General features: G+C 34.7%; 3 protein-coding genes across 4 annotated transcripts; 1 reads left to right on the top strand and 2 right to left on the bottom strand.

Moving 5' to 3' along the window:
• Nucleotides 1–918: 918 nt before the first annotated feature.
• Nucleotides 919–4109, top strand: LOC125053167 (the record flags this gene model as incomplete). Its single annotated transcript, XM_047654397.1, has 3 exons — nt 919–969; nt 3447–3493; nt 3820–4109. Coding segments are annotated over 3 exons (216 nt in total), but the record flags the coding sequence as incomplete, so codon positions are not given.
• Nucleotides 4110–5619: 1510 nt separating this feature from the next.
• LOC125053166 (U6 snRNA-associated Sm-like protein LSm6) lies at nt 5620–6767 on the bottom strand. Its single transcript, XM_047654396.1, has 2 exons — nt 6564–6767; nt 5620–5805 (listed from the first exon to the last, which is right to left on the bottom strand). The coding sequence occupies exons 1-2, from the start codon at nt 6652–6654 to the stop codon at nt 5657–5659; spliced, it is 240 nt and encodes a 79-aa protein (XP_047510352.1). The 5' UTR covers nt 6655–6767; the 3' UTR covers nt 5620–5656.
• Nucleotides 6768–8398: 1631 nt separating this feature from the next.
• On the bottom strand, nt 8399–10510 carry LOC125053307 (GATA zinc finger domain-containing protein 1). 2 transcript variants are annotated; one of them, XM_047654627.1, is made up of 4 exons: nt 10348–10510; nt 9894–10307; nt 9298–9484; nt 8399–8621 (listed from the first exon to the last, which is right to left on the bottom strand). In XM_047654627.1, the coding sequence occupies exons 2-4, from the start codon at nt 10299–10301 to the stop codon at nt 8455–8457; spliced, it is 762 nt and encodes a 253-aa protein (XP_047510583.1). In that variant the 5' UTR covers nt 10302–10307; nt 10348–10510; the 3' UTR covers nt 8399–8454. The 2 variants fall into 2 exon arrangements, with proteins under 2 accessions (XP_047510583.1, XP_047510582.1); XM_047654626.1 differs by having other exon boundaries at nt 9894–10506.
• Between the last annotated feature and the right edge of the window lie 5587 nt (nt 10511–16097).

Genomic DNA, 16097 nt, shown 5'->3' with positions numbered 1-16097 from the left:
TAATATTTTTCCACTTTGTTTCCAAATTTCCAATAAATAATTAATTAAAAAAATTGCTGCTATTTAAATATAAGTGGTATTTTAAAAAAATATTTTTTAGTTCTAATTAATAAATTGACAAAAAAAAATGTCGGCTAACTTTAGTATTATTTATTATGTGTCAATTTTTTTCTTATTTTTGTTGCTATAATTTACTTGTCAACAAAAGTTCTAAAAATTATAAAATATCTGTTCAAGTAATTTTCATGGCTTCAACAGCGCAGTCGGTCTCACTCAGTCTCATGCGCGTAGATAATGCTCTCCCACTCATAGAGATATTAAAATTTAGTTTAGGGGATGATTGGCCCCTTGGATCGGTCTGTCTTCTTGTCAAAGCTTTTATAATAGTTGTCGGATGAACATATTTAAAAATGGAGCGTCAGAATTTACGTGAAGTTGACTAATTATTTTGAGACCCTTAAAGCGTCTGTTAAGCAATATGGCCGACGGAAGGTGTCTGGGAGTATTGACAATTTATTTCTAACTATAGTCTATACACTCGAAAACATATATAAAAATCAGCCATGAGAATTTACGTGAAGTAAGTAATGTTTTTGTGTACCTTGATTACCTGATACCTGGAAATTGGCCGTTTGACCAAGCTAGCAGGTAGGCATACGATCATAGTACATACTAACACTACCCAAACGTCCACATTTCATCCGTCAGAAAATACGTGACGTCTGGCGGCCCTGGGATCTTGCTCTATATTGGTATGTTATTTAAAGCTGGCGGCTTCAACACATTTACACTTTGTGCTTGTATAGTGTCTGTGAATAAGCGCGAGGCGTGATGTCAAACTGAAATACAATCACAAATACATCATGAAAAGACTGTCCGTCTCTCTCGCGCTCGGTCAAGCTTATGAGTATAAAAGTGACAGTTATTGTTTTGCTTTTGCTACTGTTTATGTTGATCTTTACTGTACATGTTGATCTTTTTTCAAACATTACCAGGAGAATCTCGTGAAATGGTGCACAATGTTTTTAATTATTTTAAGCAGTTTAATGAAAAAATGTTATCTTTAATTTGACAGCAGATGCGACTGGGGTTTTTAAGAGGAGTATTGAAAGAATTGTTAGTGAAGTAAAAGTGAAGTGTGTTGAGCTAGATGGAGCTTATGTCGAAAAATGAAAAATTATTTACACAAACTACTCTTTTACGTTCTTGGTCAGGCTTAGAACTTTTGGATCCACCCTAGAATGCACATAATATTTATATGAATTTGACACATTTTTATTTATTTTACAACCTACCCAACCTTACTAAAACCAGAGTAGACTAAAATATATAGCTTGACAAAAAAGTCATATTTTTAAACATACTGTATAGTGAAATTGCATTAGTGTGAGTACTGTGAACGCGCCAGCTTTCGATAACCGACCTATATCTATAAATGCAGGTTTCTCCACTGTAAGAGCAACAGCCGTGGTGATGTGGATATGTATTTTTTAAGTTTTAAGGATTATGTCATACTATTACTAATTGCAGATCTAGGTAGATATGTTAGATTCAAATATTTCTTCTTCGCATAAGATTTTAAATGAAATTTATTAAATTTTGAATTGAAGAGGAAATGAAAATAACATTGACCGTTTCTTTTAACTCCGCGGCGATAGAATATTCTAGAACCGTGTTGTTCAATATTGTATGACATAATACGGTACCTCGGCCACTTTCACTTGTGAAGAGCATGATTCACTTCCATGTTCAACCGGATCGTTAGGATTAATGTACTGTCCCTGTAATAGAATAACTCTAACACATTTTTTTTTACCAATAACAGTAATAGTAACAGGTTCCAATCCTGTTAGGCGGCAATGACACACATCGTAATTGGTTTCAATGCATATACATATTAGATTTCTAATAATCCTAATATTTTGATGGCTCATAGTGATATATAGAAGCACCAGCAAATTAAATAATTTAGGTAGAATTTATTGTAAGTATTATATCTAAGTACATTTTACCTTCTAGAATCTAGATGATCAAGTCCTAGCATACTTACTAAAAGTTGATCATGAGAGTACGTTTTGGACTATTCTTACCGCTGGGCGCTGCCGAAAACATAATATATAATATACATATCATGTATGCTATTCGTACAATCCAGCGTCAACAAGCTCCTATTCCCCGTTTGCTCTCGCAGCTTAATAGCTTGCTCCGCTCTTCGCCGGAGAGCGACCTTTTGTGAAGCGTTTGGGGGTAATATACTGTGATTTAAAAACGTACTTACAGACGATTTATGTATAACAGAAGGTTTGTAAGTAAGTATAATATTTTTTGTTAAATTATAAATAAATAACTTGCGCTTGTCAAATTATTCTTATTTGTAGTGTATACTAATTAATTAATATTAGTTTTGTCATCAATATTGAAGAAGTTAAACAGAATACTTAATTACCGTATATCATTACTTAACCATTTCCAAGGACAAAAAGCACAGGTAACACGGTTATGAGGGATCATTAACATTCACAACACACTTTCTACTCCCGAGCAGTTTTGTAACCACTACGTTGGAGAACGCACGTAGATACGGTAAAATAAAATTACGAGAAAGTTCGTAGTGAATAATGGAAAAGTGTTGGAAATTATTTTTTATCGCGGTAAGTTTAGTGAATAGTGTTTTATTATAGTGAAAGTTAGGTTTCGCTCCGACGCCTGCTAAATTGTAGTCCGACTTATATAGGTACTTATAATCCGAGGAATGGGCACTACCCTATTCAAGCTTTAATTATACAAGATTCTAACTTAAAATAGGTTGTTTTGATCAGAGCCTGAAGTTTGAACACTTTTAGCTAGATGTTGCATTGATTCTTAAGGCCGATTTACATTATCTTAGTGTTTAGGAGAGTGCTTTAGTACAACTTGAAAGGCAAGTTCTTAAGCGTAGCGTTTCCTAAAGTAAGTAGCGTTTACATGTTTCAACTAAAGTACTATCCTAAAGCACTCTCCTAAACACTAAGATAATGTAAATCGGCCTTTAATAACAGTGTATTTTGTTGCTTTGGCGACTATGGTAATGTCTGGTCTGTTTTATACGCAGGATCTACTTATGAGGTGAACTGAACTGAGCAGTGTGTTATCACAATTATTATATTTATAAATTTTAAACTGCTTATGTTGCCGTACGTAATCATTGAGTTAAATTAATGAACAGGCGCTTAAAACGATCGAATTAACTGTGTCTATTTGAAATCCTATCTCTGGTTGCAATAGATTGCGATTTGCGACCTATTGAGAAAGTTAATTTGATTGTTTTAGCTTTTAAGTATAAATTACTGAACTGTTTTTCATGAATTCTTGTATAAAAATCCTGGTAAACTAAAAAATGCATCTGAATTAACAATATATATTTTTTTCAGCTCATAGTAGTTTTATCAATGGTTATCACTACAGAGTCTACTGTACCTCAACCACGAGCACCTAACTTCCAATATTTTGAAAGGTACGTATCTCATGTTTGCGTTATCTTTATATGAATTTTATATTCAATAGTGTAGACGACTTAGGTATAGATACGGAAAAAGGTATTTTTTTTTCGTAAAATGCGCCAATTTCAGGGCTACTGTTTCGAACTAAAAACTTATTATATTACTACTAAATCTTTAGTTAATGTTTAACTATCGACGTGACTGTATGCCTGTCTGTGGCATAGTAGTTCCTAAACAAATGGACCTATTATGCTTTTTTGATTAGAAATGGTAATACAGCACCAATGTGGTTCAGGTTTCTTAAAGTTATTAGTTTCAAAGAATATTTTATTATTTTCAGGCCAAAATACCGATACCCGTACTATGATGAGAATGGCAAGGGAAAGTTATTATATGGCTATGGAGGACCGGAGCTGTATCAATATAAATCCTACACGCCATTAGAAGGAATTCACTAAATCGATTTTACATCTACTACATCTTGTGATCTATGTATAATATATGTGGTAGCCTCTATTGTTGTAAATAGATAATAAAACTGGTTTCTAAGGTATTAGTAAAATGACGTTGGCGATCCTACGTTAGTCAACGCCTAAAAGGAAGAAGTCTCTAATATAGTTATTGATTTTCGCCATGAGTTTTCCTTCTTAATAAGTTTAAGTTTCTATTTACTAAAAGACTATGAAAATATATTTTAGAAAATATTTAACTATATTAAAACAAAGATTTAATTTTTAGTTATATTTTACATTTATTAAATAAAATATTATGTGTTTCAATTACTTACGTGTTTGTATAATGTTGTTTAAACTTACGTGAAGTGCAAGGTTGTTCATTGTAGGAAATATTTGACACATTAGCTGCGTATTTTATATTTACCTTGTAAATAGCATCATCACCTTAAAAAGCCTTTGTGGCCATGTGTTTGGTTTATTTCATATTGAACCTCAAGTCTTAGTTTCTATTGCATGGTTTTATAGGACTTATATTAGTTAAAATTGAAAAATTCGTTTGTTTAAAAAAATTACACAATCCATATAGACTGAAAAGATGATGCCAGAGGAACTTTGTACGCACACCAAATAGGTAACTAATAACAATAGCAATTAGAAGAGTCCCTTTCGGTTGTCTATGTACTCTCCTGTAGAAGTGTTTGATACTTTCATGGAAAGCGTCGTATCCTGAGGAAACCATGCATTAGACCCAAAAAATTCGGCAGAATGTCAGGCACTTAAGACTGATAATCTAAGTACCTACTTGAATATTAGAAAACAAATGATCAGGAAACGCATACAGAAATCTGTGGCTCAAAAAATAAAGGGCTGTAGCTATGTATACTCATTTTTGAAAATCAAGAGATGCCAGTAAACCTATATTATCTAGTAAGTTACCCAAATAACTCTAAATTGATAACTATTTATAAGCTTCATCTTAACAAGTCAACCTTGAATTCAGTGAACTCATCATACAAAACTACATTATTTGCACACTATAGTTACATGTTTATATTTACTGTACACTAGACTGCCAGTATTTCCTTCTATTCATCATTTGTTATTAGCGACTTGTAGGAATAGTCAAGCAAAATGCTGAAAGTTATTTTTATTTTGGCAATGTTAGTTCTGTGTGAAAGTGTGTTATATTCAAGCTTTTGGGCGCCATTATTTAATCCCAGAATTTTAAATTATCGTGTTGATTTACATTATGACCCTAATGGAGGTAAAAACGCTAGGGAAGAGTATACGAGAAAATATGGTATCGGAGGTCAAAAATTAATTGACGATCTGGGTAATGGTAAACATCCAAGTGAAAATGATCAGAATGTAAGTATGTAGACGTAATTTAGCCTTTAATATATTAAAAACAAAAGGCAGAGGTGAACTCGATGTTAAAGTTATTTTTAACTGATATTTCTTTATAGCTAAACACAAAAATTCTAATATATCTTGATTAATTTACAGATTAGTGAAGATGTTAAGTTTTATTATACATATCCTGGAGCCAAAAACTTATAAAATGGAAAAATGCAACCACTTCACAAACTTGTCCTGCTTGGTGTCCAAGAATAAAAAAATATCTAATTTAATTTATACATTAATTATTTATGTAATATAGAAATATTTTAATGATGAAAAGTTAGTTACTTATGTGACTTGTTTAATGATACTTAAAACTAATTACATTCTTCTTTTTGATGTGCTAATATACAGCACATTATTTCCCCTTATAAATGCATCACCATATTTGTTTTTGAGCTGTCCATTCACATATTCCTCTGTTTGTTCCAAAGCAATATTCATGTAACCGTCCAGACAGGCAAGAACTCCTATAATAATATTTTGTATGTTAGCTGTAAGATTACTTATAATTAAATAAATAAATAAAATAAATAAAAGATTAATGTAAAAGAAAGGGATAGTGTACTAAAACTAGGACAAGGTAAGAAATAAAAAAAATATTGAGGCACAAGTGAGCAGGTCACAGCTTGCATCAGTAACAATAGCTGGATGAATTGCCCTGGATGGTCGTCCTCTTGCACTGAAGGCTGACACCAGCTTGAAGTTAGGTTAGGGGAAGATTGGCAGAAATATGCTCAGGATAGAGAGATGGAGAGAGTTGGTGAAATAGTTTACTCTTTAAGAGAAACTATATCTAGTATATACATATATATATATTATAGTTTTGTATTTAAATATGTATTAATGAAAGTATGTGTATATTTTTTGTAAAAAATGTTATTTCACAGAATAAATGAGCCTTAATAAAAAATTTAAAAGCAATAAAGTAACCAATATATTCAGTTTAACACTGACCAAATTAACAAGAGTTGCATTCATTTTTTTCATATTTATTTTATTTATTCTGTAAACGTAGCTCTCACTGAAATCGTATGAGAAATAAATTTTACCTTGTACAAATATCACTATATTAAATATACAAATACGATATTAAAACCATAATAATCAAAACTTATAAGCAAAACTTTTTAAATTGTGCAACGCTTCTTTATCGAACCTGAGTAATAAATAATAACGATAAACTTTTATTGTAAACATAACCTTAATAATTTCTGTAAATTTTTACCTCTATAGTCGACACCGCTGTTTAATTTCACAACAACGGGACGCCCATGTATTTGTTGAATAAAAGAAGAAAGAGCTTCTTTGCGACTCATTTTTATTTGGAATTTCTATTCGCAAGATTAATATTTAATTATTTATAAAAATTAAAAACAGCGCAATCATCTGAGTTGTGAGTTCTGACTTCTGGTTCATAAGTTGAAAGTTCAATCGTCAGGCGACAGTCAGTGCAGTTGTAACTGACAAATGACAATTGACATTAACTATATTCAGTAAATGGCACGCCTAACCTAACAGGTTCTGTTGAGTGTTACCCTCAACCTTACCTGAAGCGAGAATCGTTTATTGAAAGCATGGCCCACCTTCTGCTAGCGGCCAATTTTTAACTGTTAAGTAAGAAAATATAAAAGTTAAATTTCCGCATGCCAACACAATCTGCTAACTTGTAGCCACAATCCTCTATAATGCAAGTCAAGTCCAGTCCAATCCAATCATAGACGCATTTTGCGACCAACGGTGATTTTGAAGTACTGTTAACATTTGTCCTATCCAGGTTCACACTTGCAAGGGATGGAGGGGGTAAAAGCATTCCGGATCCACTCATTATCAGCAGTCGACGAGCTTCGACAATGATGGTGTGCCGAGATGCTGTGTTTTTTTATCCACTGGAGGGTAACCCTGTTTGTCAGTCCAGTGCATAGTAAATCTTTAGTATTAGTTTGTTGTTTGCCTTTTCTATATTTTCTAACTCCATCAGAACAGTACTAGTAGTAGTATAACGGTATAAAGCGCAAATTCGGCCCCTCATGTAGTACTGTTTTCACCTTTGGGCGGGGGCTCCTTAGTACCAGCTCCTTCCACTTGACCGTATACAACGAAGAGCGGTTCGAATCGTCGACGACCAATCCCTCTCCGAGCGGCTTGATCCTTTGGCATTGCGTAGAGATGTGGGGTCACTCTGCATCTTCTACCGCATTTACCATGGAGTGTTCAGAGGAGTTGTTCGGATTAATACCTGCAGCTGAGTTTCATCATCCGACGTCGAGCAGGATACGAAATTCCACCCGTATCACCTCAACGTCGGCCGTTCCACAACTGAGGGTTTTTCAAGGCAGTTTTTGCCGCGCACAACCACTATGTGGAACCAGCTGCCCACTGAAGTATTTCCGAACAGAAAAAGGCTTACTATTAAGTTAACGATTATCTAGTTGATAAAAGGGCCTGGGACTAGTGCTAGACAGGCTACATCCAATTAATTTGCGATATTTGTTTTAAAATAAGTGTTGTTTGATGTTTTTGCTATTTTAAAAGAGTACCGATAGGTTTTTACGCCGGCTTTTTCTCTCGGCCTACACCCTCTGTCTTCTTTGCCGATGAGTAGGGATGCCTACAGTTTCAAATTCATGACGTGGAATAAGTGATACCGGTATCTTATGTTCTATAATAAACATATTTTTTATTTTTTTTTATTTTACAACCATTTGTACCCTCAGCAGAAAAGCTCGTCTTGAACCGTGAAAACAGACCGCCTCTGATTTCGCGAAGGCGATTTGGAGCCAATACTCCAAATAAATATATTGATATTAGGCTAACACCTTGCAGTAGTGAGCCATAAAGGAAACAGTAATCCGTTCTACACCCGTGGAACATTGGTTAATACCAATGTTCCACGGGTGTAGGCCTAAGACAGACCCCTGTGGAACACCACACTGAAGTTCTGTTCTGGATGTATTATACTTATAAATGCAATTTGAATTGCAAAAGTTACCTACTAATTTCTTTAAGTAAGAATAATTATAATTTACCTTACACTGATAGGGTTGCCATAGATGTAAAACATTTGTTTTATGCATTTATTTTCACTTACATAAGTTATTAATTAATTTATATTAAACTTAAGTTTTCTCTTTTGGATCTAATGTAGTCCATATAAATCCTGAATAGTTATTTAATTCATTTTCTGTTAATGGGTATGGACTATTGCTGGCTTTGTAATAGTCAGATGGTGCATGCATTACAAACTCCATGTAGTCCAACTTACGGGGCAAATCTTCTTCTGGACCTGAAAAAGTTTGCCCTTACATTAAAAGGAGTGTTACATTTGTATAGCCTTATATTTTAATGTAATTTAACTCTATTAGAACACAAGAACAGAGTGTCTTCCCTTTAATAGAGACTGTAAGTAGTGATAGTGTAGTGGACACTTTCTTATGTAAAAATCCTTATTAGTAAACCAGGTTAGAGTTAAAATACTTATTAGCCCTAAGTTAGGCTAGATTGTAATGTTCCATGATGTCTTAGTAAAGACACCTGTAGAAAAAATAAAAAATGCTAACTAAAGGAATTAAATAGCTTTTATGCTTTCTCTAACTTACCACCTAATCATGTCAACTTTAATAACATGTTTCCTACAGTTAGGGCTACTAACGACTTTTGCCATTTTTATATAATCTTGTTAGAAGTCTTACAACCCCCCTGATAAGGCATAAGGCAGACACATTTCAATATCAGCCTTCTGTTCCTGACACAAGTTTTTGATTTTTTTGGACTAAAGAAGAAAGTTGAGTGAGGCATACTGGTTTCCTGACAATTTTTATCAAACCATATTATGATCAAGTGTTATTCAAATAAACCCATGCATGAACCACTTTGCATACACTAATTACTTTAAATGTATGCGCTTAAATCAATTATATTATGTAAGATATTCAATTTATGCTCTATTATACAACATTTACCTATAATATAGGTTGCTGGATCAAAACCCTTTTCTGGGGGTGGACTTGCTTTAGTTGGCAAGAGCCAGGTTACAACAGCACTTTTTTCACAATACTGATCTGTAAGGAATCCTCTGATTTGAGCATAATATGTCCCACCCATTACGTCAAGCATAGACACAATATCACCCACTTGCATGTATGATCCCTAAAAAAATTTAATTTGAAACAAAATTTGTATAATAATAACTTCTCCAATAACAGGAATAAATTTGTTTTTTTTTCACAAATACTGTAGTATTAAAGGATTCATGTAAAGCTTTGGAATCATTACATAGATTACCTATATTGCAAGATATATTTTAAGCATGAAATATTTTTTTTTTAAATTACCACAACCTAGTTGGCCATCATATCTTTTTTCTGTTGTAACTATATTAGCATTGTTTTTATTCAAAATTCATTGCTTGCAAAGTGAGACTTTACTTAGGTTTAATAAAATAAATTAATTAGCATTACTGAAGAATTGAGCAACAACACAGAGCATAAATAAAAAATCTGAATCTTACAATTAAATGCTTAAAAGTTTAAGCATTTGACAAATAAAAATAGAGTACCTTATAAAAAATAGAATCACTTGTAACAACAGTAGCCGTTGCAGTGGGTGCTTTTAGAGGCTGTCTCTTAAAAATACTTCTGCGCCCACGGCCTCGCGGTGCAAAGGGCTTTGCAGGTGTTGGACCAGGAGTTTTTGATTTGTATCTAGTAGCACGAGTACTTTTCCGTGTACCTTTTCCAGTGGCTTTTGCTGGCGTAGAATCTCCATCACTCTTACCATTCCTGCTGTCCATATCTTCCTTGTCATCTTTTTTATCTTCAATCTCTGTTTTTATATTTGTTGTTAGTTCCATTTCCTTACTTGCTGCATTAGCTAAATGACATTCGTTGCATATCTGACCATTTTCTGCGCTACGCCATAATAAAGAATCATTGGTACTGCATTGAACACAAATCGGCTTAGGCATATTAATTGATCATTTGCTGTGCATCTAGTTAGTACCAAGAAAACTTACAATATACAAATCACTAATTAGTAAAATTACAAAATGTAACTGATTACTTTTTTTTTTAAATTTTATGACCTGGTAACATAGACCTTTAAGTCATGACTTATTTGGAATATGTGTGCGTTTTCCAATTACATCACTAGAGCGCATTGTGCGGCATAATGCTCAACGTTGAATGTTCCAACTACAGCAACGCTTCGCACAATTGAGCACTCCCAAAACGAGTGCTCTCGCGTGCTTCTCGCAATAAATACCAACACAGTTACAGAAAATTGACCAGTGTTTTTCTTTAAGTTGGCATTTATCGAAATTTTCGTTAGTAAATATTATTTATTGTTGAAAAATTTGTTTCGTCGTAGATTTTGAAAATAATTAAAGTTAATTCAAACTGCTAAAAAAAATAAATATAAGTATGGATAAAGGTATAAATAGTTACTTTTTTATAATCAAATTTATTTTACAGGATTATACTCTTGTAAACATTGCAATGGTTTTGAAAAAGTATATAATTTTTTTAGAAATCATTTTTAAAAAATTACTCAAAACGTAAATGATGTAAACTTCTTACATGAAACTATATATTTTATTGTTAATTTAGCTTGTTAAAACCTTATATTCTTTAAAGATTTTCTCTTATTTCAGTAAAAAAATGTTAATGAAATAATTTGATTATTAAAATAAGCGTAAAAAGTTTTCAACCAATTATTATTGTTAACCACATTATTTATACATTAATGAGGTTGCTAACTCTATTCAGAACATTTTTTTTTTTCAACACTGACTTAGCACACTCTGCTGATGCATTTGATAACTAATTCACGTTCCAATTAAGCTTCAGCATTGTGCGGCATTGTGCGGCACTGAGTCGCATAATGCTCTGTAATTGGAAAACGCAAATCAATGCGTTGGAATTTGATGATACTGATTATGCAGGAGTCTCGGAGACCCTTGATTGGAACACCTCCAAGTGATTTTAAATGCGTCAAAGTATTTAAAAAAAATTTTAAGTTTTGTGAAATGTATTGAAATTTATAAACAATCCGCCATTATCTAACTACTTTTCTATTGGTTATAAGAGATGTGACATTCTCGATTTCTATTGGTTTTAAGTGATGTGTCATTCTCGTTTTCTAATTGGTTATAAGTGATGTGACATTGTCGGTAAATTAATCGGATCGATTATTTTCTCATTTGTTATTTTTAAAGTTGAACCTAATCGAATCGATTATTTCCTTATTTGTTAATTTTATAGTTGAACATAATTTAATCATTACTTGTCAAATGTATATACATTACATTAACTTCATGTTTCAAGTAGTGTATGGTTCCGAAAATTTTTAAATTATTCAAAAAGTACCTAAAACCGAATCAGAGCACCCCACTATCCACGTGGTCTTGTCTGCCTTACCCCTAGAGTGTATATAAATACTCGGAGGCGCGGTGGAATAGCAGCCCGCACCCGTTGTAACAAAGCACAGGCATGCCTGTGCTTTGGTACGCAAGGGTGGAGGGGCTGCATTTCCCGTAGCGCCGGAGCTGTCCAAAAAAACAAATATTATTTAGATGGGTTAGGTTAGGTTATTATATGAATATTTGGTCGCCGAGAAGTCGAGGCTTGAATAAACAAATATTATTTAGATCGGAGTTGTCCAAAAAAACAAATATTATTTAGATCGGTTATATAAATATAAGGTTATATAAATATTAATATACTAACCATATATTAATATTTTTTTTAAATAACTGTTCAACTGAAACTCGAAATCAAATACAAAATCGGATTTAAAATCGATTTTCACTTTCACAGAATATGACGGTTTTACATAACAATAAAACCGATATTATGTGCCGAGAAGGAAAACATACAGCATTGTATAATGAAGAAGCAATGTATACTTAGCCATGAAGTGCGATACATACCGAGTGAAATAGTTCCGCTTAGATAGAATAGATGGCGCTGTAATCGCCTCAACTTCATACTTATCTTAACCAGCTAGGACGGTGTCATTTCCACAGTCATAGAGTCTTCACCAGAAAGAGCTTCCTACAATGCTGTATGTTTTCCTTCTCGGCACATAATATCGGTTTTGTTGTTATGTAAAACCGTCATATTGATGTGCCTCCGGAAAACATACAGCATTGTATAATGAAGACGTGTTTGTTATCTGCTGGTGGATGTATATAGTACAATATAAAACACAACGCTATGATGATTATGAAGAATTAAGGACCGGGCTTTAGCTAAAGCCGTTATTGTTTATATAACTATTTTATTTACTTGCCATTATTCTTAATCAAAGCATAAGTATTTAGCAATTATTATTCTTAGTTACGGTATAAATATAACTACAGTTACTAGTAACTATATACTCATCTGATTTAGATGTACAATTAACATAATAATATAAACTTCCTATCATAACAACAAGGTATTTCTATAATTACGATGGTGCAAATGTATTAAAGAAAGAGTGGTGAGTTTTCTCTACGAGAGTCTATCTCGCGGCAGTAATGATTAAAGAATCTATGTATTTGAAGATTTCCGATTACCCCGTGTAATAAAAAATTTCATCTATTGGTTGATTTTCGACCTAATTATTTTGCTGTTGATGGATAAAAAAATATTGTTTAGATTTTTTACTTGAGATCTTGTTGTACCTGTTACTCAAAGCAATATTTTTTTTTTTTTTAAAGACAGTTCACACCAATTGACCTAGTCCCATGCTAAGCTTATGCTTTGCTATTATAGAAAGATAGACATATAATTACATATTTAAACACCTAAGACCCAAGCACAACACCAAATGCTCATCACATCAATGTTCGTCCCAGCCGGGAATCGAACCTGGGACCCATGGATTCGCAGTCAGGGGTACTAACCACTAGACCAATGAGTGGTCAGGACTAACTGAAGTCTCACTAAAGTGATAAGGCATATGTTTTATCGTGGTGTTTAGAAAGTTTCCATGTTGACTGGCGTCTTGAGTGTCTGTCTTAGATTCGAATACCGGTGTTAAATAAATGTTACCACCATCATCCACGAATTGCTCGTCAGTAATTTCTAATAAAGTGAACCCCTGCGGCCCAATGCTAAATGCAATACTGTGGCTGTTCTGCGAGCTGTATCGAATAAAGTGTCCCTAGGAGGGTTGGAAGAAAGCCAGTCTAGCACTATTCGCGGGTCCCACGTGACGGATGATTTCACGACTTTTGGTTTAGCTACTCCTAATACTCTGAGGATGTGTTTAATAATAAAATTTGAAAGTGTTTGTTGTTCTACATGGGGACCGCAAAAAGTTAAAATTGCCGATTTGCGAACAAGGATGGTTGATAGGATAAATTCCTGTTTTGGCTTTCTGTACTGTCTAAGTGTTTGTTTTGTAATATTATGTATGTTAGCTGTAAGATTACTTATAATTAAATAAATAAATAAATAAATTTTCTTTTAGAAAAAGTGATATTAATTTTTTTTGCAATATCGGCTGTTTGAGGGGATTTTGGGTTCACTTGAGAGTTGTCACACCATGACAGCCCTCTTTTGATTGCGGGTAAATAAGTGGACAGGTGTAGTGACCAACTCTTCAAAAGTAAATCTTTTTCCAGTGTGGACCAGTCTTTTATTTGGGCACCCCACCCCCAATTTCCCAAACTTTTAGGGTCCATGCTTGTATTTGTGGAGGAGACAGTGTAATTGTCGTATCTAGGAGTGTCTGCGATAGGTATTGAATTTCGTGGGGGTGATCTAGAGACCTGGATTTCAGGTCCTGCAGCCAGAAACCTTGCGGCCAATCTGAAGCAACTATCAGATAGGTTCCCGTCGCCCGGTTTAGGTGTGCTAAAACTCAGGGTAACAGACTTGGAGGGGGAAACACCCATGCTAGAGGAGGAAGGTGCCACTACGCAGCCTTTTTTCCCCTTTATAATCTGTCTGCTATGATCACCCTGGTAGGTAATGTACCGACAGAGTTATGTTGAATTTGTCCGTCAGGTGCAATAGTTTGAAGGTTAGTGTAAGTAACCCTATCGATTTCGTTCCTCCTTCTGTTTGAATGTATGCAATCAGAGTTTCATTTGTCCGATTGTAGTAACACGTGTGTGTTTTGTAATATTTTTACATTTATTTTTATTGCGGCTATCACTGCATATAAGTCCTTTTTGTTGCAGTGCCACGTTTTCTATTGGTATGACCATTTTCCTGACAAGGTTTCTGTCTAAATGTGACCCCCCCCCCCCCAACCCCAATACGAGGCGTCCGTCGCTAGGAAGTGGGTTGCAGGTTCTTTGTGTATAGGCGTCGTCTGATGAGTAGCTCCGAGCCACCACATCAGTTCCTGCCCTACAATCTGAGGCAGCAGTTGACCTCGACGGGGTCGGATCTTGTTGAATTGTCGCAGAAAGATCTGTACCTGGCGACAGTGAAGCCTCCCGCGGGGCACGAGTTTAGTTTGAAAGTTTGCGAAGTTTACTTGCCCTAGCAAAGCTTTGTAACTCGCGAATACAACGCATAACTATGGTTTTTGCGCTGTATTTTTACCTTGGGTAGCGACATCACATTGACCATAGTATTCCAGCGAATTCCAAGGTATTCTAAATTTTGGGTTGGTACCAATACGGATTTTTTGGTAATTGATTTTCCAACCTAGTTGTTCCAAGTGTCTCACGGCCTCCGCGGCCTGAGAATCTAACTTGGCGGGTGTTCCAAGTGTCTCACGGCCTCCGCGGCCTGAGAATTTAACTTGGAGTGGTCTTGGTTGACCAGAAGGTAGTCGTCTAGGAAGACTAGCACTCGACATCCCTTCGCACGTAAGGTCTCCGCGACCCAACATGATACTGCAGAGAAAAGGTGTGGTACTGACGCTAGCCCAAAAGGAAGGCAAGTCATGTTTTCGTATAACTGCCCTTTTTAGCTGAGCCTTAAGAAAGGTCGGTGTGATCTCGCTGCCGGTAGATGGAAATAGGCTTGTGATAAATCTATTTATCATCCAGTCCCCTGGTTGGAGAAAGTCTGGGACTAAGCCGTGGGTGATCAACCGAAAATGTTTTGTCTTTACGAATCGGTTTAGTTCTCGCAAATCTACAACAGAACGCATCGTGCCGTTGCTTTTCCTGCGAAGAACCATTTTGGATATAAAACTGGGGGTTTTGGTGAGAACTGTTTGTAGGATACCTTGCTTGATTCAGGAGTTCTATGATTATCTGCGATGTCGTAGGTGACGGTTCGGTTGCGTATTGACTTACTATTCGATTTATTGGCATTAACAAAGCGGTTTCTTGTACAGAGGTATGCGGAATCCTTGAATTATGTTGGATAGTAATTTTTTTCCGTCATTGTTAGATAACGGGTAGTTTTAAAGTTGTTTATGACTATCGATTTTTCTGTTAAACGTTCGCATCGTTTTTTGTTTTAGGTGGGTATTACGAAAATTATTTTTTCCATTTTGTGCCTGGTGTCTGTATTTGGATGTAGACGCTTACTATTCTTTGTATCTAGGTTTAAAAAGCTCTTACTCTTGAAGGTTGCGGCGGAGATAACCAGAATTGCGGCCCACCGAGGGATTGTATTAGGGACGCGAGCTTACTTTTGTCAAATAAAAATTCCTCGCTAGGAGGTATATTACTAAGCGCAGTTTGAATACTTTTGTCCGAAATCTTACTTATTAATCTTTTACGCCTAGTTTCTATACATTCCGCTCGTTTTCCGTATACATTTTGCAGGGTTTGTTCATGCAATTTGTAAGAAGGTGATTCATTACC

This window comes from Pieris napi, chromosome 10 (assembly GCF_905475465.1).
Source record: "Pieris napi chromosome 10, ilPieNapi1.2, whole genome shotgun sequence".
NCBI lineage: Eukaryota > Metazoa > Arthropoda > Insecta > Lepidoptera > Pieridae > Pieris > Pieris napi.
The sequence above is the reverse complement of the archived record's forward strand: the minus strand, read 5'-3'. Positions and strand labels throughout refer to the sequence as shown.